Below are 24,036 nucleotides of genomic sequence, written 5' to 3'. Positions count from 1 at the left end.
TACAGCTCTGCAGAGTTTGATCAAACTGTTATAATAGCGGTGTTCAAGGCTATGAGCGGCCTGGACCCTCACATGATTAGAAATGGATCTTGTTGGAAAATGGTTATTTATGATGATGTCTTTATGCAATCTAATTAATGGTTTGGGCTCTTTTACTCACTTTAGTAATTTAGTAATTCAGGTTGTTCTAATAAAATTTTGCCAATTAAAAATGCTAACCTACAATAATCCTGTGTCAGCTTTAGCTTGTTATCAGCCTTGCATGTCATATTTTCTTGCACTTACGACACAGCCCCAATCTTTAGTAAAAGCTGCTCAGAATATCGATGAAGATGCTGAGTTTTTAGAAGTTCATCAGAAGTGCTTGGCGGACGAAGCCCTCAATCGACCTTCCTATGTAGTGGAGTTCAGCTATGAGTTTAGACGTTCCGCTTGTGCTTTTTGTAAGACCTTTGCGTCTCTTTCGTATTTAAAGTTACCGCTTATTATGTAATAAATATGATTTTGTTATACGCTGATGATGTCACAAAACATATGAAAATTGATCCTAACATAAACATAGGTCCTTGTTTGTTTTATGAGCCGTATTATTTCAGTGAATCAATAGTGTTTTTCTCTCATAACAAATTAGCGAATAATACTTTTAGCTATGGCTTAGTTTGCATTCAATTTTGCTTTTTAAAATCGGTTGTGACAGGTGAAATTTTCGTATTTTAGTCTCTTTTGAAAACAATTTTTAGAAAAATACCAACGCCAAAACAATTTCTAAAAATAGACCATTTTTAGGCGTCTTAGCACATGACGCAGAGATATGAGGCTCGGCGTCGTGTCACTCCACGCCGAGGTACTGCCACGTCACGGGAGACCGGGGTCGTCGTCGACACGTTGGCACGTGGGTCCGAGACGTCAGCGTCGTGTCAGCCGACGCCAAGTACCCAACATCAGCACGGTCGGACTGAGCGCCGAGCTCTGGCCCCATCCAGAGCGCGGCCCAACAAAGAACGGTGGCCCAGAAGCTCGGCGTTGGGTCACTTAACGCCGAGCCTCCAGACCACGGCGTGACCCGACTCAACGCCGAGGCATGGACCCTTTAGGCCGCGCCGAGGCCCCTTCTTCTTCCTCCCTTCATTCTGAAACCACCGGCCTCCCTCTCTTTCTCTTCTCCCCCGCGCCGCCACCAAACCCTAACCCCCAAAATCGACCCCCGGTGCCACGATCTCGGCTCCCGAAGGTTCCTCGAGGTAATGGTCCCTCCCCTCCTCCATTCTATCCGCGTAGATGTGCTTACATTGTCCCTAATCATTTGGAATCATGGTTGTTTGGTGATTTGGTATATTTGTGTTTGCATTTGCAAAATGTATGGCTTAGGATGATTGAGTGCATTGTTGTTTAACTGTTATATGTGATGAACATGTTAGGTTAGTTTGGTTTCTAGTTATTTTGGTCATTAGGGTTATTTGTTTATTGTAGGTGTCATTAGGGTTAGTTATTTGTTGGTCATTAGGGTTACTATGTATTTTATTAATTTGTTGGTCATTACATTTCAATTTGTTATGACTAGAAATGATTATGTTGTTGGGGTTGAAAAATGATGAAATGATATATTTTAGTTTCTACTTATTGGATTGAAATATATTCATATGTTACACTACTTGTTGTGTGATGGCTGTAGATGGATAAATTAGTGAGGTTGCATCATGGAGGCCGTATTGTTAGGACAAGAGATGATAGTTTGGAATTTCTGGACATGTGTGAGGAGTTGTTGATTTTTTCTGAAACACCATCTTTGACCCAGTTAGTGGAGCGAGTGAAGGTTAAGTTAGGCTAGAATGAAGGAGACGTGCATGTTCAGTTTGAAGGTGTCATAGATGTTGGGTCGTCGAAGAGTCCTCGGATCAAGCGGTTGCTCAAAATTACAAACGAGTCTGAATGGAATGATTATAAGGCAGTTGTATTGGCCTCAGAAGTACGATCTTAGGATTTAGTAGTAAGTAAGGAGTCCGGCTTAGGAAATGATAACTTCGAAGCATGGCCATCTTCCCCCGCTCACATAGGTTATGGTCCTTTGCCTGAAGAAGAAATACTTGTCACACAACTAGGCTACGGTGGAGATGAGGAAGAGAATCCGGTTGCCGATGGTGAGGGCAATCATGATAGTGATGAAGAGGATGATGATTATGTAATTGTTGATGCAGAAGAAGGTTTGGACGACGCTAGCGGAGACTTTTCTATTGAGGATGAGCTTAGCGGCGAAGATGATCTTAGTAGTGAAGAAGACTTTGGTGATGCTAGGGCTACGAACCGTTTTGACATGGAGATAGCTGGAGATGATGAGTCCTTCATAGAGGAGATAGCCGAAGACTCTGATGACGATCGCCCTGTTGGTCGTCTGAATTTAAGGGAAATAGAGATATTGTCTAGGGTCTTGCCTTGGAGAGATCCACTAGTTGGTGATTTCGAGGACCTTAGCCATGGTCATAGGGCAGTAGCTGATGGTGGGCCAAGTGATACAACTGTGCCTGATGTTAGCGGTTGCCTCATCATATGGAAGGGCATATTGTTTGCTACCATGGATGAGTTGAAATCATGGTTGGAAGAGTACTCCATTGTACACAACCGACCTTTTAGGGTCATCAATTCATTCAAGGAGAAGAGGTACACTGTTGTTTGTGAAGAACAACAATGTGGTTGGAGAGTATGTGCTAGGAAGACGAAGGCAGGCAAATGGAAGATTACCTCAGTGAAGCAACCACATGTTTGTGCCACTGCTGAGGCAGAAGAGAACCATCTGCAGCTCAATTCTAGGTTCATTGCAAGGCAATTATGCCCCGTGGTGAAGCATATGCCAACCATTACGGTGTCTGCGTTGGTTGAGATCATCTTCCAACGGTATAATTACTATGTCAAGTATGGGAAAGCATGGAGGGCAAAGCAGCGTGCACTGGAAATAATATTTGGAAATTGGGAAGAAGCTTATGAGCGCCTCCCTGTAATGTTGAACGCAATGAGGGCCGTAAATCCTGGGATGCACTTCGAGTATTTACCTAAGGAGGGTGAAACAAGGAATGGTAGCCAGGTATTTGGAAGGGCGTTTTGGGCGTTCGGGCAGAGCATCGAAGCATTCAAGCATTGCAGGCCCGTCGTCTCAATTGACGGGACCTTTCTTACAGGGAAATTTGAAGGCACAATGCTTATTTGTATTGGGACAGATGCAGAGGACCAGCTTGTGCCATTGGCCTTTGCGATTGTTCGGAAGGAGGACACGGATAGTTGGTGTTGGTTTCTCAGGCTAGTAAGACAAGTGGTAATTGGTCTGGGATGTGATGTTTGTGTGATATCCGATAGGCATGCTGGCATTCTGAATGCCGTAGAACAAGAGATTCCTGGTTACGGCCAAATACATCACCGGTGGTGCACCAGACACCTTGCTCAGAATCTTATAAGGCGTGATCACACAAAGGACAACTTCAAATTATTTGAGGAGGTTTGCAGGCAGCAAGAGGTTCAATTATTCAAAGACAAGTTAGATGCCCTGAAGTTAGCCACAAATGTTGATGGCAGGCAATTCTTGAGTGAGTTGATGGCGTCGAAGGATAAGTGGTCACTTGCATATGACACGGGTGGTTGGAGATGGGGCTTCATGACTAGTAACGTGGCAGAGATGTTCAACAGCCTTCTAAGAGGTTGTCGTGGTCTGCCTGTGACTGCTATTGCCTCATTCACCTTCTACAAGTTGAATTCTTGGTTCGTTTCGAGGAAGAAGCATGCGAGGTCTCTATGGACAGCAGGCAAAGCTTGGCCACTTTTAGCATCTCAGGAACTAGCTTTCTCAAAGAAAAAGTCTAAACGACAGACGGGTTCATGTTTCGATCCGATCAACCATGGATATGAGATTCTAGAGGGTGGCGGAACTAACATTGGTGGTGAAGACCGGGGTGCTCGAAAACATAAAGTAGTGATCAATGAGAACAAGTGTACGTGTGGAAAACCGATCATATACCATAGGCCTTGCTCCCACATGATTATAGCCTGTCGCCTTAGACGTGTTGACCCTGAGGTCCCTCCCCGTATGGCCGCGGAGTTCTCTTTGAGGAACCTAATGAGCACCTGGAATCCTCAGTTCGAGCCATTTCTTGACGAGAGTCAATGGCCTACTTATGATGGCCCCAAGTATGTGGCTGATCTTGGTTTACTCTGGAAGAGTAGAGGACCTAGGCGGCGGAAGCAGTTCAGGATGGACATGGACCGAGCCACGAAAGGTAGATCAACCACGAGTAAGGTTGGGAGACATTTTGTAGAGGACACCCAAAAGAGCCGTTGCTCTGGTTGCCATAAGCCGAGCCACAATAAGAGAAAATGTCCTGAACTACTTAGACAACAGGTATCCATCAAGCTAGCTACTAGAATTGCTTTGTGTAATGGTACATTGGTTTACTTTTGTTTTTTTTATTTTTATGTTACTAATGGTTTGGCATTGCTTATGTTGCAGGATGGATCGGTTCCCCCTTCTTGATCCAAGGTTCGATGAGCACCACCGGGCTCGGAGGATCGAGAACGGAGAGGTATATTCAACAATTCGTATGAAAACACTGCATTGTTCATGTTTTGCTCTATAGTCCATGCTCTTTATAAAGTGACATGAACTAATACTTTTTCATGCTTGTTTTTTTTGCAGGTTTTGAATGTGCTGAGGCCAATGACACATGAGGCCTCTACGACCATGGTCTACGACGAGAGGTACATGCCCCTCCTGAAGCTGGCGAACCTTGCTACCGTTGCTCGTGTTTGTCGTCGAGGCACGCCACCTTTCAACCCAGCGGCGCTGACGGCGTTGATAGATCGGTGGCGTCCGGAGACACACAGCTTTCACCTACCATGCGGGGAGATGACGGTCACTCTCGAGGACGTTGCCATGATCCTTGGAGTCAAAATCCGAGGATTCCCAGTGACAGGAGACACGAAGTCTGAAGGATGGCAGCAGCGGGTTGAGCACTTCTTGGGACGGCCCCTAGCGGCAGTTGAGGCTGGCAAGAAACGGCGCAGCAGTGGGGTGTCCCTGAGGTGGCTTCGTCAGCAGTTTCGGGAGTGCCCACCCAACGTAGACGCTGAGACCGTGACATACTACTGTCGAGCCTACGTCCTCCACATGTTAGGTATGGTTCTCTTCCCTGACGGCACTGGAGACACGGCGTCCTGGATGTACATCCCGTGCCTTTTAAACTGGGAGGATGCCGGCAATAGGAGTTGGGGCTCGGCTATACTTGCCTTCCTGTACCGTCAGCTTTGCGAGGCTTGCCGCCGTCCTAGAGGCGCGCACGCTACAATGTCAGGCTGCATCACACTATTGCAGGTAATAAAGCAAAGTTGTACAAGTTACCACTACAATTCAATGTTTTTTCTTAACAAAAGTGATTAACATTCATGTTTCCACTCTTTTTTTGCAGATTTGGATGTGGGAGAGGCTTCCAGTTGGGAGACCGCATCAGCTTGATCCCCCACAACCTTGGTTTCCTCAAGGAGACGCAGTTGTCGCCCCTACCGTGGCACACCTCTACGAGCGAGCCCACAGAACATACCACGTGTCACGCCACGCGTACATCAGCTTCACCAATGAGCTGGACACCCTTTTGCCACAGCATGTAAGTTTCCCACCCTTTTGCCCTAATCGAGGATATGTGCACAAATTGAGCGTCGACTAGTTGATGACGACGTTGTGTACAGGTTCAATGGAGCCCATATCGGCGGAGGCAAGTAACGGATCTCAACTTGAGCGCCTTGTGCATGGCAGACGAGGACGTCTGGACGATGAGGACCCCCCTTATTTGTTTCTATGCAGTTGAGTACCATCTCCCTCACCGTGTAGCACGGTAGTTTGGTAGGCTGCAGCCTTCTCCGCCCGATGATTTCTCCACCGGTTAGCAGCTCCACAAGTACGTAACATACAATATTTTGTTCGTTTCACATGAAAGAATCATTGAGTAGGCCTTCATATTGCCGATTTGGTGTAAAATTTGCAGGTTCAACAGACAAAAAAATAAGAAGATCACCAACTGGCAGCTGGAGCACCAGCGCTACATTGATGAGTGGATGTTGATGGAGCAGAACAACATGGGCATCCACGCCGTCCATCGTGACAAGGCATTTCATGATTACCTTGTTTGGTTTGGTCAACGAACAAGGCTTCAATTGAGGCCCGCTTGGACGGAGCAAGACATTGCTGACATTGCGAGCGAGGATGAGGGCAACAACCCATATGACCAAGCTACCCGAGAAGGTAGGCAAGTTGAGATCGCCCCTACGTTAGCTAGAGCTGTAAGTGATACAACTATTTCAATCTCTAAGGTCTTTACTGTGATAGAGACTTAAATTATTGTTTTTGTTGCATAGAGCATGGAGATAATGAGGACAGTGGCCGACCAAGGAAGGGCATTGATGATTCCTGTGGGCGATCCTGATGAGGCCTCCATGTTACGACAGCACATTTAGGTAGTCTTCTCTCATTCAGTTGATGTTACATCTTTATATAGTTTTGCGACCAACCCCACTTACTAATAGTGCTTTCAAAATGCAGCGTGCCATGCATCGCCTACGAAAGGTAGCTGCACGCCTTGGATGTAGACGTTCCCCGGATGTGGCAGTCCCACAACAGCTTGGTGCTGGACCTTCTACTACACATGTTGGAGGGACTTCATCTTCACATGGTGCACATGGTGGCAGGACTTCTTCTTCACATGGTGCAGCAACTACTGCAGAGGGTGGTCAAGGACATGGTCATTATGATGATGAAGTTGATGAAGGATAGGGAGAGTATGATCATGAGTATGATGAGATTGGCATGTCCCAGCTTGGAGATGCACCCCAAGGAACTCAAGGCCCCTCCGGTTCTGGACGTCCACATAGGACGCTCAGACCAATGGACAGGTACACTCTAGGTACCTATCTATTTGGGAGGGGAAAGCGTTACGCTCCCCGTCCACGTTAAGGTACAAGGAGCGATAAAAGATCCAAAGACTTCATATGCTTTATTTTGTGCATGGACTATGTATGCATTGGACCTTGTACTATGTTTGGACTATGTTTGTTGATTGATGAAGCATATGTATGGACTATGTTGGATGTTGAATGTGTTGGACTATGTTGGATGCTTAATGTGTTGGACCTTTTGTATGTACGGATGTTGAATGAATGTGTCTGTCGGTGTGGTCATGTGTTATGTGAATGTGTGGAACGTCGCCATGTTTCATGTTTCCAGCTATTAAGGGCCTCCGTCGCAACTCACAAGGAAGAAGGGGTGTCATCATCCCCATCCTCCATGTTACGATCAACCTCTGTTGGATCCACGGTGACATGTTAGGAGAGTCGGGGAGCTAGCGAAGGGGACGCAAAGGGGACGAAGCACGCAAAGAAGAGATGATATATTAGTGAACCCAGGGGCTCGGCGTTTAGTCATTTGACGCCGACCCCTGGTACGTACTGGAAAGCATTTCATCAAAGCGCCGAGGTGCCCAAGCTTGGCGTTTAGTCATTTCACGCCGACCCCTGGTACTTACTGGAAACCCTTGCATCGAAGCGCCGAGGTGCCCAAGCTCGGCGTGTTACGACTAAGCGCCGAGGTTCGGCCCAAACCGGGCCACGGCCGTTGCCAAACCCTAGGGTTGGCGTGGGCCGCCTCGACGCCTAGCCTCAGCCCAACTCGCAGAAGGCCGAGCCAAACCCTAGGGTCGGCGTGGGATGACTCAACGCCGAGCCTCAGCCCACCACACGGCCGCCAAACCCTAGGGTCGGCGTGGGCCGACTCAACTCCGAGCCTCAGCCCACCTCACACACGGCCGCCAAACCCTAGGGTCGGCGTGGGCCGACTCAACGCCGAGCCTCAGCTCAACACGTAAACGCCGACCCAAACCATTTGGTATATGTTGCAATCCTATTTGCATGATTCAAATGAAAAATCTTTCTCAACGATTCCTCTTCGACTAACACGAGTTATACTAATAAGAGTAGACAAGTTATATTTATGTTTGTATATTTGTTCCTGCAGGAAAAACCGATTGTTGGTTCGATTTCAATCCCCTATTTTTAGAGAGACTCAAATCTTTTTTTCAGTTTGGGAATCAACCATAGTACATGAAACTTAGAGGTAGGTAAACTGCAATTTATGAAATAGCGGAGGCACAACGATTACACTCACATCAAAAGTAACAATGGCATGTCGCAAACTAAACCTAGCATGCCTTAGGGGATTGAAAAAAACAAGTGATACAGACATTACAAAGGGAACACACTCACATAAAAACTAACAATGGCATGTTGCAAACTAAACCTAGCATGCCTTACGAGATTGAAAAGAACAACTCATACAAGCATTCCACATTCGGATTGACTAACAAATGTTGGTCCTAATAATGCTCCCACATATTGAACTGAGTTGCGCCTTCCCCATAGTATCCTCCAGTTGACGGAGGCGGTGGTGGTGGCGGTGGCGGTGGCGGTGGAGAAGGAGGTCCGTCCTTCTTATGGTTCGTGCACTCGTAGTACGGATTATTGCATAGTGCCTCCTCTGCATCATTGCTGTTGTCGTCGTCCGACTTGTCCCTGTTACCACTTCCAGGGCCATACTCTAGGTCAAAGATGCGTCCCTGTAGATATGTGATGTACTATTGATGGGGATAGATAGGAGGAGGGTCGACCCATCTAGTGAAGCCACAGTTATCTGGACAGCTTGAATCCTGAAAACCCATCTACCAATAAGTACTACTAGAAACTACATGCAAATCTAAAAAAGGAGAGAGTTCAAAGGCAATACAAATCCTCGCGGGCATCTGAAGAAACGACGGCCTCCACCGTCACAGTCGTTGTACATCTGCACAACGCAATCCAAACCGTGGCGGCATTTTGGCCAATCTTCAATGCGCTTATCGTATGATCTAAGAGGTCTCTCACGGGTGAAGTCACTCTTCCTCTCCAAAGGAAATTCCTCTATTGCTTCTTCAAAAGAATCAGGACCCAGAGAACCCTCCCACACAATCGGAGGTCCCTTCCTCACCCCCTTTCCTCTCCCTCCACCTAAACCCTTTCCACTCGAGGAACCTCCGCTCGACATTTGCTAAAACTAAACCAGAAAACAAGTTGTGTGGATGTGGAGCAAGACATGGAGCACTATATATAGAGATGAAGGCAGGTTCACCATGAATGCTACGTGACATTTCATCTGAAAAGGCTAGATGCTTCATCTGAAAAGCCTACATGTGTGCATACTCATTTATTAAATCTGAAAAGGCTAGATGCTTCATCTGAAAAGCCTACAACCATGACTGGTCATTTCATCTGAAAAGGCTACACCTGTGTTTTGTCACTTCATCTAAATGTAGTACATCACTCTGATATTAATTCATTGCGTATACAGATACAACAGTAAACGAATCTAGGCTTTTCAGTGAGTTTTCAAATAGACTAGTAGCCCTTTCAGTGACTGCAACAGTACTTGTAGCCCTTTCAGTGACTGCAACAACACAAGTAGTCTTTTCAGTGATACAAACAGTACCACTACAGTCTTCGGATAGTTAACGAAGTACATGGCATAAGACCATCTGAAATAAAATCATAGTGCATTACAACATAATAAAAAAAGTCCAGGGAATAAGTTCATCTGAAATAAAAGCAGAGTGCATTACAACATAGTAAAAAAAGTCTAGGGCTACACGACATCGCTCGTGAATGAACCAAATACCTACTGAGTGCAACGAGGCCACTTTCCCTTCCTCTCGGCATCGGGATTCTCCTCCATCGCTGCCTTCGCTCGGCGCGCACGCTCAATCTTCTTCTCCCTCTCCGCCCGGTATGCAGCAACACGCCTCCTTTCCTCCTCTTCCTTATGCTCCTTTTCTATAGCCTCTAGTCTGCATCTCTGCTCAAACCTCTCCTTAACCTCCGCATCCCACTCCTTCAGGCCTTCTAGACGCTGCTTGTCCGACTCCTTGATCTCAGTGTCAATCCACTGCTCAAAGTCACACAGTGGTGGAACGGTCTGCAAGAAAAACAAATTGTTACAAAACAAATAAATAAGCAATACTTAATATCACAAGAAAATTAATTAACAAAATATAAATTCCTCACAAACGATGCACGGCGTTGTTGCTTTGTAGGTTCCCATGCATAATTGGGACACATCCAGTACCTCTGCCTATATGTTTCCTCATCTTCAGAGATGTCTACCTTGCAAGGATCACCACAAAAGCACATTGGTCGAGGAACACCTTCAGGGAGAGGCTTTAGGTCGTACGGATTTGCCCTCTGGCGACCATAGCTACAATTGAAAGAATTTAGTCATATTAACGGAGAACCAAACCTAAACCTAGGGTTTTCTATTTGTTGCATAGATAATGAATAAACATTGGGATTACCTTGGAATACGAGCTTTACCACGCCTTGGCATCCTAACGTTACGAAGAAAACGCCTTGGTCATAACAAATTGAAATGTAATGACCAACAAATTAATAAAATACATAGTAACCCTAATGACCAACAAATAACTAACCCTAATGACACCTACAATAAACAAATAACCCTAATGACCAAAATAACTAGAAACCAAACTAACCTAACATGTTCATCACATATAACAGTTAAACAACAATGCACTCAATCATCCTAAGCCATACATTTTGCAAATGCAAACACAAATATACCACATCACCAAACAACCATGATTCCAAATGATTAGGGACAATGTAAGCACATCTACGCGGATAGAATGGAGGAGGGGAGGGACCATTACCTCGAGGAAGCTTCGGGAGACGAGATCCGGGCACCGGGGGTCGATTTTGGAGGTTAGAGTTTCGTGGGGGCCGTGGGGGATTTGGGAGCCGTGGGGGAATGGAGGAGGGGAGGGAAGAAGAAGAAGGGGCCTCGGCGTGGCCTAAAGGGTGCAGACCTCGGCGTTGAGTCGGGCCGCGCGCGAGGTCTGGAGTCTCGGCGTTAAGTGACCCAACGCCGAGCTTCTGGACCACCGTTCTTTGTTGGGCCGCCTGGGCCGCGCTCCGGATGGGGCCAGAGCTCGGCGCTCAGTCCGACCGCGCCGATGTTGGGCACTTGGCGTCGGCTGACACGACGCCGACGTCTCGGACCCACGCGCCAACGTGTCGACGACGACCCCGGTCTCCCGTGACGTGGCAGTACCTCGGCGTGGAGTGACACGACGCCGAGCCTCATATCTCGGCGTCATGTGCTAAGACGCCTAAAAATGGTCTATTTTTAGAAATTGTTTTGGCGTTGGTATTTTTCTAAAAATTGTTTTCAAAAGAGACTAAAATACGAAAATTTCACTTGTGACAGTGGCTCTCGAACTGGCCAACAGCCTGCAGGCTTCCGGTTCTCGGCCCGACAACTGTGGTAACAAAAAGCGCTGACAGTTCCTGAACCATGTTGTACTTTATTGAACGCGTGTCGTTAATCTGTGGCCGCCTGATGGCCGGCCTCATCACCTGACTCCACCGTTCTCTTTCTCCAATCATGGCTGCCTTTGCTTCCATTGCGATGCAAGTCACACTGACAAAGCCCATCCTAAGCCTAAAGCTTGGGCCTTCGTTAAGACAAAGAAAAGAAGCCTGTTTGGCACTCTTCACGTATAAATCTCCGCCCCGTCGTCGTCATATCTCGCGGGCTTCCCCGCAGCAACATCAAGACGACCGAGGCTAAGAGATGGCGGATCACTACTCGGCGTGGACGACCTCCGGTGCCGCTCGTCATCCGCTCCTCTCCTGTGCGCTCATGGCTCTCGTTAGTTTTGTGGCTGCAGGACCCATGGTGCTGGCCGACGCCATCGTCTTCCACGTGGCGAACAAATGCCCGTTCCCGGTGTGGCCGGCGTCCGCCCCCAACACCGGCCACCCGGTGCTCGCGGGCGGCGGCTTCTACGTCCCTCCGGGCAAGTCGAGGCGCGTCGTCGCGCCGGCCACCTGGAACGGCCGCTTCTGGGCCCGCACCGGGTGCAACTTCACCGCGAACGGCATGGGCGCCGCGGGCTGCCTCACCGGCGACTGCGAGGGCCGGCTCGCCTGCAACGGGTCCGTGGGCACCCCGCCCGCCACGCTCGTCGAGGTGAGCCTGCACGAGGACCCCGCCAAGGGGAGCTCCTACGACGTGAGCCTGGTGGACGGGTACAACCTCCCCGTGGCCGTCTCCGCCAAGCCCGGCACGGGCGGCGCCGACCCGAACAAGTGCGCCATCGCCGGCTGCGCCAAGAACGTGAACGCGGTGTGCCCGCCGGAGCTGCAGGTGACCGCTACCGGCAGCGGCGGCGGCAAGACGGTGGTGGCGTGCAAGAGCGCGTGCCTCGCGTTCGGGCTCGACGCCTTCTGCTGCCGCGGCGCGTACGCGACGCCGGCGACGTGCCGAGGCACCGTCTACTCGCGCCTCTTCAAGGACGCCTGCCCGTCATACTACAGCTACGCGTACGACACCACCGCCGCAACGGCGAGCGGGTGCTACGCCCAGGAGTACGTCATCACCTTCTGCCCGTCCAGATGGGGCGACGAGCCCGGTGATCGTGCTGGTGCTGCTCAGATTTGATGTCGTCAATCGTCGGTCCGACGGTCGCCATGCGTCGACCTTTTCGCACATCTTCTGTATGCGTTATGTGCTTCTGGCGGGGTTTTCACATAGTATTTCTACATACATATACGTAAATACAACAATAAAATTTCTCATGCTTCCGACTATAATAATTCGGCTGTGCTAGCCGCGCTCCAACCAGCACGCCCCCGCTCGAGCCTATATTTCGCGCGCCCACGCAGAGCCTGCACCGCCCGGATGATGCCCGCGCGTGGGGACTGCTCACGCCGCCCTCCACTTCTCACGTGCTACTTTTATAACATCCAGATAAAACACTTGCAACATACGTCTAAAACAGTTGAAACATTTGCAACATACGTCTGAAACACTTGCAAAACACCAGAAAAAACTTAAAAATTTGTATGTAGTCATTGCAAACATCAAGATGAAACACCAACATACGTATGAAAAACACATGAAACACGTGCATATATATGCAGCATCCCGATCTAATTTTACAACATCCAATTAAAACAATTTCAACATACATTTAAAACAGATGAAACATTTAAAACATATATGTATAAACTATTGCAACATACGCGCAGAGTACGTCATCACCTTCTGCGCGTCCAGATGGGGCGACGAGCCAGTCGATCGTGCTGGTGCTGCTCAGAATTGATGTCGTCATCGTCGGTCCGACAGTCGCCATGCGTCGAGCTTTTCGAACATGATAACATCTTCTGTATGCGTTGTGTGCTTGTAGCGGGGTTTTCAGTTTTTAACATAGTATTTCTACTTCTACATACATATACGTAAATACAACAATAAAATTTCTCTTGCTTCCAAATATAATAATTTCTTGTTGTAGGCAGAGACGACATTGAATTAAGGAATGCCTTTATACCTAATTAAAGAATGCTTAAAACAACAGTGAAGCACAGAGTAAGCAGCGGAAACTTTTATAACTTCCTGGGTTTCTCTCTCCCAAGCTTCCTGTATCACATATGTCAAAAACGAGTGAATTTATACTCCAAAAACGAAGTAGTATGTAAGTGAGCTGCAAGCATGTACCTCTGCTAGCTTTATGAGAAATCACATCTATTGTATTTTTTTTTCAGAAAACACATTTGTTTTATTCAGTAGCAAGTTTGCGAGTTATTCGCTACTTTTTGGATGCCACCGATTTTTTTTTATCAAACTAGAGGGGTTTGCACCCCAGCTGGAAATTTATTTAAAAACAGATGTAAAAAAAAGTACAACACACAAAATTAAGAGACAAAGAAAGACATAAAGAAAATAAGAAGAAGAACAGAAATTACAATAAATTTTGGATCCATAAATCAAAAGTGCTTGCGTCCTTGCTTTTTGCTTTTTGCTCTTGCTGTCAGAAGATTTAGTTCTCGGTAAAAAAAATTCCTTCAGTGCATTGACTGAGGTCTGTGCGCACATGAAAATGAGATCATTTCTAGCTGTCGAGATTGCCCAGCACTGGATTGTTAAGATCATGAAAAAATGACTGTGAACTTGTGCCCTTATTTCTAACAAAGCTTCTGGGAAATCGGAATCCTTGCTGAATGTAATGTTAAACATGTTCCAGCAGCTTTTAGCAAAAGGGCACTCTAAGAACAGGTGATGTACTGTTTCCTCCAAGGTGAGTTGACAGAGCATGCAGTTATAAGACTCTAGTTGCATGTTTTTCCTTTTGAGGACTCCATCGATGAAATCGTACCCATCCTCGGCTGTAAGGTGCAGCAGTTCCCCATCAGATACCTGGGACTCCTACTGAGTACAAAGCCAATACCGAAATCCCATTTCCAATCTGTGGTGGAGGGAGTGGCTAGAAAGATGCCGCCATGCCACGGCAACCTCATGGCTAGAAGCGGGAGACTCGTATGGATCAAATCAGTACCGCGTGCAGTGCCGATTTATGCGATGATGGCGGAGAATTTGTCACCATGGGCAAGGAAGGAGATTGATGGCATCTGCAGGAGGTTCTTCTGGGCTGGAACGGATGCTTCGGTCCAAGGAAAATGCATGGTGGCATGGCCAACCGTCTGCAGGCCGACAGAGCTGGGAGGGCTGGGGATCAGCGACCTCAAACTCGCCGGATTCGCCCTACAAACACGGTGGCTGTGGCTCCAGAAAACAGATCACGACCGGGCGTGGAGCCAACTACCGATCAAGACATCACCAGAAGTGCTGGCATTTTTCAAGGCATCAACTTACACACTGGTTGGGGACGGATGCCAGGCTCTTCTGGGAGGACAAATGGATACATGGCGAATCCATCTCGGAGATAGCACCATGCTTGTACCAGTTCGTGCCATCAAGAACGCGCAGAAGACAATCTGTGCGGCAAGGGCTGTCCAACAGATCATGGGTGCGATGCATATCCGGTGGAGTATCTCTGCAAGCTATTCAAGAATACCTGACCCTATGGGACACCTTACAGGACATTCACCCCAACGAACAGCCAGACAAAACCATATGGCGATGGTCCAATGACGGGGCGTACTCAGCTAAGTCTGCGTACTCCATGATGCACTCAGCGTCTACACCGTTCATGGGTCACAAACTCATTTGGAAGTCCTGGGCACCGCTGCGGATAAATTTTTTCCTTTGGTTGGCATTCAGACGCCGGCACTGCACTGGGGACAGGAGAGCTAGGCACGGGCTGGAAGCCAGGAAGCAGTGCTACCTCTGCGACCAAGGGCGAGAAACCATCGATCACATCCTGGCTGAATGTCCTTTCACTAGAGAGGTCTGGTTCTTCATCTTCCAAGCCCTGCAACGCCAATTACCGCAACCAACAGCAGCTACAACTCTACGGTGGTGGCGCCGGCTGCGTGCAGTCTACAATGGTGACCAACGTCGAGGCATCGACTCCCTGTTCGCGCTGGTTTGTTGGCTCATCTGGAAAGAGCGCAACGCACGGTGCTTCAGGGACTCCACCTCATCTGTGAACGAGGTCCTGCAGTTGGTGAAGGCCGAGGCTGATCGATGGATTGAAGCCGGCGCAGGGGGGCTGGAAGCTTTGGCTCGCCTGTGACATGGAGGATCCTCCAACACAGAATGTCGTTTACTCTCATAATGTAGCGATATCAAAACACTAACGCGGCCGTGGAACGGCATCTTGTAATGACCAAACTTTATTCTACCTAATACAATGATACGCATTGCTTGTGCGTATTCGAGAAGAAAAAAAAAAGATGTTTCTTGTGCTCAGTCTATCTCTAATATTAGGAGCCAGAAGAAGACGTTTGGGTTTACAAAAGCATCTCCACAGCCAAGTGAAAACACTCATGAATCTGTCTGTGCCCAATTAGGTGAGCGTATTGCTCTTGATGCTGTGAAATCTTGACCCCAGCTATATCTCCAAATGTGATTTTGATCATTCAGTTGTAACTGCTGCAGAATGGACTGAACTGTGTTGAGTTGATGAAAGGCCTCTGCAGAAAGAGGCAAGTTGAATTCACTTGTTATAGGATCTTTGGCATAGAAGCTGTGCACTGAAATATTTGTATGCCACTGAATTTTCATTACTAGATGGTGGTAGCTGTCCCCTTCTGATTATTGTTTGAATAATACTTGCGGTAGCTGTTTCCTATTGATTACTGTTACAATGCTTGTAGATCGGTAGTTTAGATTAGTATTGTGTGAAAAAAGGGATGATGGGAAGCAGCAACATGCACGCTGGAAGCTTGGAATGTCCATCGCCATGTTGACAACCCCAGTGTTAATGTTGACGGAAAAAAAAAGTGATTTTTAAGTGTAAAATGATGATGTATTTTTACCCATTATTGTTATAGAAGTAAACAATGTATTTTCGTTTTTTTGTCTTTATATTTTCACTACTACAGAATTGGATATCACTGCCGGCCTCATCACTGCCGGATTTTGAGAAACCGACAGTGATAGTCCATCACTATCGGTTTTTTGTTAAAACCGACAGTAATAGGACACTGATAGCCTAACCGACACTGATATTCGAGTCTTCACTGTCGGTTCATATTACTATCGGTTTTAGCCAAAAACCGATAGTGATATTGGGTCATCACTGTCGGTTTTAGCCAAAAATCAACACTGATACTATCACTGCCAGTTCGTGGCTTGAACCGACAGTGATATGCTGAAAGAAAACTTCATAAGTTTCTCATATGATGTCCGATGAAGACGAACTTTATATCAAAGTTGTAGTACTCGACGAGATCTACAACTTTATAGTTCAAACTTTTTACATTTGAGATCGTTGGATATCCAAATATTTTCATTTAAAATCATCTATCTAACGAAAATTATGTTTGATTTTTAAAATTTAAAATTTCAATTTTTCAAACGACCTCAGATGGAGAAACGCCCAAAACAAAAGTTGTAGATTTCGAAAAGTTATGAAACTTTATAGTTGACAACTTTTTCATTTAAAATCATTTGCTACTTCAAAATACTAATTGAAATTAAATTTTGAAATTGTTGAAGAACTCTGATTTCTCTTTTTAATCTCTGACTAAAACTTGTAACTAGTCTTTCCCTCTCATACTAACATTAAATTTGATGATTTTTTTATCTAAAATTTTCTAAAATCATGCTCTATCAATTTATTGTTTTGTTATAGCTATTATTTTATTCATCTTTTCATGTGACTGTTTTTTATATATTTGAATTTTGAATTTCAAAAAATGACAACTTCAAACGTTATTTTGGAACACTAAATGATTTCAACTGAAAAAGTAATGAACATAGAAGTTGTAGAACTTATCAAGATTTATAACTTTTATTTTGATGATTTCTTCATCCTATAAAGTGGTAGTAACATTGTTCACAAATGTTACATATCCCTCTTATAGTTTTTCATTGTGAACAATGTTACTATCACTATGTTGGATGAGTAAATGATCAAATGACCAAAATAGAAGTTGTAGATCTCGAAAAGTTATAAAACTTTGTAGTTGACAACTTTTTTATTTGAAATCATCTTGTCAAGGAAAACTACGTTTGAATTTCTAATATTTAAAATTCAAATTTTGTAAATGACCTCGGATGGAGAAAGTACCAATATGAAAGTTGTAGATTCCAAAAAGTTATGAAACATTGTAGTTGACAACTTTTTGATTTGAAATCATCTTGTCAAGAAAAACTATGTTTGAATTTCCAAAAAATTAAAATTTGAATTTTTTAAACGATCATGGATGGACACACAGCAAAAACAAAAGTTGTAGATTTCAAAAAGTTATGAAACTTTGTAGTTGACAATTTTTTTCATTTGAAATAATCTTGTCATGGAAAACTACGTTTGAATTTCTTAAATTTGAAATTCAAATTTTATAAACGACATCGGATGAAGAAACTATCAAAATGAAAGTTGTAGATCTCGAAAAGTTATAAAACTTTGTAGTTGACAAGTTTGTCATTGGAATTCGTTTAGGGTCCCAAATACTCATTTTAAAATCAGATAAATATTAAATGGCTAGGACGAAAATCTCTTTTGGACACAAACAGGTTGCAGGTGGAGTAGTTAGGGGCCGAATACGCGAAGCAGGAGCTCAGGGGTTCGATCGCCAGTGGCCGCGAAGCACGCGTTTTTCGCGTGAAAAATCGCGTGACTTGTGACTTGCAACACGGTGGTGAGACCTCTCCCGGTATTATTTTTTTTCTATTTTTTAAGTGTATTTTTTGGCTTTTCATATCACTGCCGGTTTCACATCAGTGTCGGTTTATAAGAACTGACAGTGATGTCAACCCCCATCACTACCGGTATGTCACCGTCGGTTCAAAATCTGGTAGTGAATGGAGTTTTGAACCGATAATAATGTCAAGATCTGGGGCAGTGTTTATTCAAGTACTTAACATCAGTTCAAGAACTCACGGACAATACTAACAATAATATATCATCTTGTGAACTAGATCCCCAAATTTGAAGTACCCCTACTTTGAAATTGATTGATCAAATAGTAATTCTATGATTATAGACTGTATCATAGACATTACTACAAATGTTACAAATTTACGACGCTATATGATGGTACCATATTTTTACTCTCCTATAATAGGCTGCTGACCTGTCAACTGACTACAAAATTCATAAATTTGCTGTTGCCTACAAGTTGTGACCACAGTTTTACAACCAAAATGGCAAACCTACCAACAAAGCAAGTGGGTAACCTGACAATAAAGCACCACATCTTTCTAGGATTTCTGTTTGTGAGTAGAAGTTACTACCATGACACATGCCGGAAAATTTTAGCACCGCACATGGGTAACATGACAACAAAGCAACACATCTTTTTAGGAGCTGGAATTGGGTGGTCGAGCAATGCCAAACAGATCCTAACACTAAAATAACCATAACAAACGACATATATTCATGCGACAAAGGTAGCAGATCTCATCACTATGCCTGCACTGATGAACCCAGGACCCTGTGCTTGGCCTTGATAGCCTAAATTTGGGACCATGAGAACACATCAGTTAAGCTGAACGCTCATACGAATAGCACAAACCTTGCAGCTGAATTTTTACTTACTTCGTTCTCCCAATCTATGTGCAGTGTAATCCACAGGAGCAACGCTAGTTTGCTGATGCTTCCACACACAATGCCAAGCCAAAGACCCTGTGAAGAAACAGAACAATAATTCAGATCGGGAGGTCCAATGGTTGGGATAATTTTCTTCAGAAGGTCACTTCTTTTTTGTTAAACATGGTGTTGAAGTTCCTGCTATGGATGGTGCTTATGTGCCTTATGGAAAATCAGCACGGTATGCTCGTGCCCGAAACCAAACAAATGATGACCATTTCCGAAGAGAAGTATACATTGGTGTCATTCATCAAATTAGTCAAGAGCTTGATAATCGGTTTGATGAGATCAATATGGAGCTACTCTCTTGTATGTCAGCCTTCAGTCCTTCCAACTCCTTTGCTTCTTTTGATGCACGGAAGGTACGTAGATTGGCTGAATTTTATCCTAAGGACTTCTCCAACAATGATTTGTTAAAACTGGAATTGCAACTTGATAATTATATTAATGACATGCGACAAGATGCTATCTTCCAAGGTCTAGACAACATTGTTGATCTCTCAGTTAAGCTTGTTGAAACAAAGAGACACAAAGTGTATGATATGGTGTACTTGCTTCTCAAATTGATATTGCTTTTACCAGTGGCAACTGCGAGTGTTGAAAGGGTATTTTCTGCATTGGTTATAGTGAAAACAAAGTCAAGGAATAAGATAGGTGATATTGTTTTGGATGATTGTTTAGTCACATTTATTGAGCGGGATATTTTCTTCCAAGTTAATGAAGATGATATAATGGAGACATTCATGTCATTGAGAAAGCGGCGGATAAACAAGTAATATTGTAAGTCTCCTATTGTTATATTTCGAAGTATTTGTATTTCATTTGAACAATTTATATTAAGATTTGACGTCGTTTTACCGAATTATAATATGGTTTTACCGAATTATAAATAGTTTACCGAATTGTATAAGAATTTTTTTTGCGGCGCATACCCTATGCAAAAATCCTGGGTCCGCCACTGCTCATGAGTAAGTGAAAGCGACTGTTACACAACAATTGGTAGGGCAGAGGAGAAAGGTACTAGAGACATTGTACCATTCCATTTAGATGGAACACAAACGCAAGCAACACTCCTGTTGGAATGCCAACCAGGTAAAAGGCGCCGAGGTTAACGCGAGCTCCAATTTTCTGTTTGCCACATCCTATGATTACCCTTGGAAAGTTACAAAAAAATACACATCAAATTATATGTCTCTAAAGTGCCAAATTACATAATCTTACTGTTACTATACCTTCACGTTAATTCTTATTCGACATGCTAAAAAAAATAGATAGAACATAGAATCGTCTCACAAAAATTATAAAAAAAATCTTGCCTTCAATTCTGTAGGCTCAGATCATGAAAAATAGGCACTAAATCTATCTTGCTTTGTAAAAAGTTATACACTTTTTAATTACAAAAGTAATATGAAATGATCACTAAGATCCTCTTTGCAACGGCTCCAAATAACTCTGGTTCCTTGCTATATTCCGCTGAGTAGTCCAAGCAAGTAAAGCTAAAATAGTGGATTCACCGGCTCTAAGAAAAACATGAGCACATGAGCACCGAAACAACTATTTATGTCATTGTAGTAGGTAAGAGTGTGTCTAGGACCTAAAATTTAATATTAGTAAAATAAAAAATAAGTGTTTCAAATAAGAAGTAAAATAGTACTATAGTTTCAACTTGAAACGGTTTTAACTGAATGATGTAGTACTAGTAATTGATGTTTGTGGTTTTTATGATTTGAGCAAATTGTGTCCTAGTAAATGATAATTTTTCTTCTTCAATTTTAATCGAGGAAGTACAGTATTATTAGACGAGATGTCTCCAAAACATATCAACCATTGAATTCGTTTTCAGACCTGAAAGAGAACCATTAAGGCTATCGACGAAGAAGGAAACAGCAAGGATGGGAAGCATCCTGGCGATGCATGCCACCACATCCTTGTCGCTACTGGTTGCATATCCCCAAATGTTGCGCAGGAGAATCATGATGCCTGCCAACACCACCCCTCCACACAAGGTCATACACACCACAACTCGCGCGGCTAGCCTTGCTGGTTCAGGCTGCCCTGCACCGAGTTCACTGGAGACGCGTGTACTAGCAGAGAGGAGAAAACAAAAGTATATATAGCAAATCAGTAATTAGCAAATGAAAAGATATAATACGGTCTATGGTACGGTGCTAGAGAAATGCTAATACAGCAGAGAGGACGATGCAAACAGATCAAACACCTTGCAGTGTGCCGAGGTCAAGCGGTACCATGTACAGCAGAATAGCGGTGTCGTTGACGCTACAAATTCAATTCGTTAGCAATATAATGTGTCCAGTTAAGCAATTAATATCATGTTAAAGTAACAGATACTATCTCTCTTCGACTCGGTTGCCGCCGCCGAGCCACTATCATCGGTGGAGCGGCGTGGCACGAGCAGTGGCTCGGCCTCCACGCTTGGAATTGGCCCATCCATGCCACTCGATCGATCACTGGCGAGCTGAGTCTTACTGTAGATTTCTTGCAGGGTCAGGCCGGGTGACGGATGCATCGTCGTGTTGTGTGTATTGCTATTGCCCAGCTACTTATCGATCGGGAGTGATAGAATGCGGCGTTCGCAAGCATTCAGCAGTGCATGTGACGCAGTAACATAGGGTTGTCTAGCTACCTGTAATTCGGTTGACTCAGCGGCTGCCGACAACTCAAAAGAACCGGTAAGACGACATACAAAATCGAGTGTTTCCACTGGTTTCAACACACGATTTCCAAACCGTATGATCGAAATCTTACGGCCAGTTGTGTTTTGTTTTGTCTAGATATTTGTCCTGTGATGGTAGCCACATATTGGTTGGATTTAATTGGGCTTGTTCCAACTTTAAACAAATAGGTCTCAGAAATACGTATTTATATAAGGTAAATATTGTCCATCATACTCCCTCCAGTTTCCTAAAGAATGTCGTTTTGGACAACGATATGGTCTCAAAAAACAACTTTGACCGTTACTTTTTGCTATAAAATATTTATAAAATATACTTTTATGAAACTATATTTTGAGATGAATTTACTTACATCACTTTCATGTTTTCAAACTCAAACCAAAAGAATTTATTTGTAGTCAAAGTTTAAAATGTTTAACTGAAGACAACCTCAAAACGACATTCTTTAAAAACCGGAGGGAGTAATTGTTATACACCCAGGATCTAAGAAAGCACTATGAGGTAGATATAATACCCTACAGTTATGTTAAAGCCTGGTATTTAAAGTGTGACACATATATTAAAATCTATAACTGTGGGAGGATCGCTGGCCTCCCAGCGTATCTGCTGCGCGTGGTTACGGTCCCTGCGTTGTGCTTACAGCTAGAGCTTTAATGTATAAATATTTTCACATGACTAAAATTTCTAATGGGGATTCATTGAAATAAAATATTATTTTCTATTAGCTACTCCTTCATCCTACAAACAGTGCTATTCTCACTTCCTAAAAATTTACATATTTTTAACTTTAACTAAATATGTACAAGAGACTATTAATATTTATTGTGCATAATAAGTATCGTTAGATTAATAACTGAATATGTTTTCACAATAAAATATTTAGAAATACAAAAATTGTTAATATTTTTCTAAAAAATATAGTCAAACTTAAGAAAAGTTTGGCCTGCACAAAACCATATGTGGCTTTCTTTTTTAGGATGGAGGAAGTAGCATGCATGCCAATAGCTAGCAGCCAAGTGAACTTGTGGTGTTTATTTTTTTATTCTATGCAGCGGGTGCTCAAATAAACTACATGTTCTTACAAATGCTAACTTAGCACCCTTGCTTGGTCCAATGTATTGCATCTCTTCTACTTTACTCTCTCTTATTTGCACCTCTTTAGATCATACGCTGGAGCTGCCCTAAGAGTTAATCCTCCGAGAGCTGGCGGGTAACGTGTGTACTACGTCTGAGGTCTCTATGCAGTGGGAATGGACCGGAGGAGTCACCATTTGTTAAGTTTTTCCAACATAATTCTTTAACCGAAACAACACGTACTAAGAACATGTGCGAGGCTAAAACCAGCGCAGCGAAGCGCGCTTATCTATCAGCGCAGCGAAGCACGCTTATCTATCTTGTAAACAATCCATCAGGATGGTTATCCTAAATTCCGAATGAGAGAAAGGGCTATGTAGCGAGTCCTGGTCCCAACTGCAGAAGGAGGAGGATCGTCAGACCATGAAGATGGGATGCCGGAATATTGAGGCAACCGCGATAGAGGTGTTTGCAAGACATGGTTGGAGATTCGGCAATAGAATTGCTTTATAGATGTGGATTTGGAAACGTTAATTTTATTATCTTTGGCTCAAAACTTTATATTTGACCTTCCATGGGCCGCATTGCTCATGTTTGTAATAAGAAACAACTATATGCATTGGTCGATGCAGAAGCTGAGATATTAATATATTTTCTTTTTTTTAAAGTCGTATCCATCGTCCATATAAAAATTGCACCTGTCTATGATTTTAACAGGAGGATTGTTGGGAAAGAGCTGAAGGGGCCTAGTAACTTACCGATCTGTATTCGTGTGCAATTATCTCATTGATGCACTCTATTTATTTACTTTGTTTGATGGAATGTTTTTTTTCCTCATACATAACCTACCTATATTAATTAACGATAGAGGTTGTCAGTTTTGTCAAAAAAAATGCAGGCTGTCAAAAAAAAAGAGGTAAACTTTTCTATGTAGTACACTCGTTTTTCGTACTTAATATGTTGTGTGCACAAGGTTAAGACAGGATTTTTTTTGAAAGGAGAATAACCACCAGTACACAGGTGGACTTCAATCCTAGTTGGAAACTGGGTTTAGTCCTGGTTGGAAACCGGGACCGTGGATCCGGGACCCTTAGTCTCGGGTCACGCAACCAGGACTAAGGAACCGTTTGGCCGGGCTCCTGTCG

General features: G+C 44.2%; 2 protein-coding genes and 1 long non-coding RNA gene across 3 annotated transcripts; all 3 read left to right on the top strand.

Moving 5' to 3' along the window:
• Window positions 1-1,143: 1,143 nt before the first annotated feature.
• Window positions 1,144-4,950, top strand: LOC136539096 (uncharacterized). The gene is made up of 3 exons (XR_010779533.1): window positions 1,144-1,241; window positions 4,490-4,562; window positions 4,676-4,950. It is a non-coding gene; the product is annotated as an uncharacterized lncRNA (long non-coding RNA).
• A 6,701-nt stretch (window positions 4,951-11,651) lies between these two features.
• Window positions 11,652-12,705, top strand: LOC136539094 (pathogenesis-related thaumatin-like protein 3.5). Its single transcript, XM_066531033.1, has one exon. The coding sequence runs from the start codon at window positions 11,699-11,701 to the stop codon at window positions 12,566-12,568; it is 870 nt and encodes a 289-aa protein (XP_066387130.1). The 5' UTR covers window positions 11,652-11,698; the 3' UTR covers window positions 12,569-12,705.
• Window positions 12,706-19,267: 6,562 nt separating this feature from the next.
• On the top strand, window positions 19,268-19,900 carry LOC136536697 (uncharacterized). Its single transcript, XM_066528903.1, has one exon. It carries the CDS (start codon window positions 19,268-19,270, stop codon window positions 19,898-19,900), a length of 633 nt encoding a protein of 210 aa, XP_066385000.1.
• Window positions 19,901-24,036: the final 4,136 nt, after the last annotated feature.

This window comes from Miscanthus floridulus, chromosome 2 (assembly GCF_019320115.1).
Source record: "Miscanthus floridulus cultivar M001 chromosome 2, ASM1932011v1, whole genome shotgun sequence".
NCBI classification, from domain to species: domain Eukaryota; kingdom Viridiplantae; phylum Streptophyta; class Magnoliopsida; order Poales; family Poaceae; genus Miscanthus; species Miscanthus floridulus.
The sequence above is the reverse complement of the archived record's forward strand: the minus strand, read 5'-3'. Positions and strand labels throughout refer to the sequence as shown.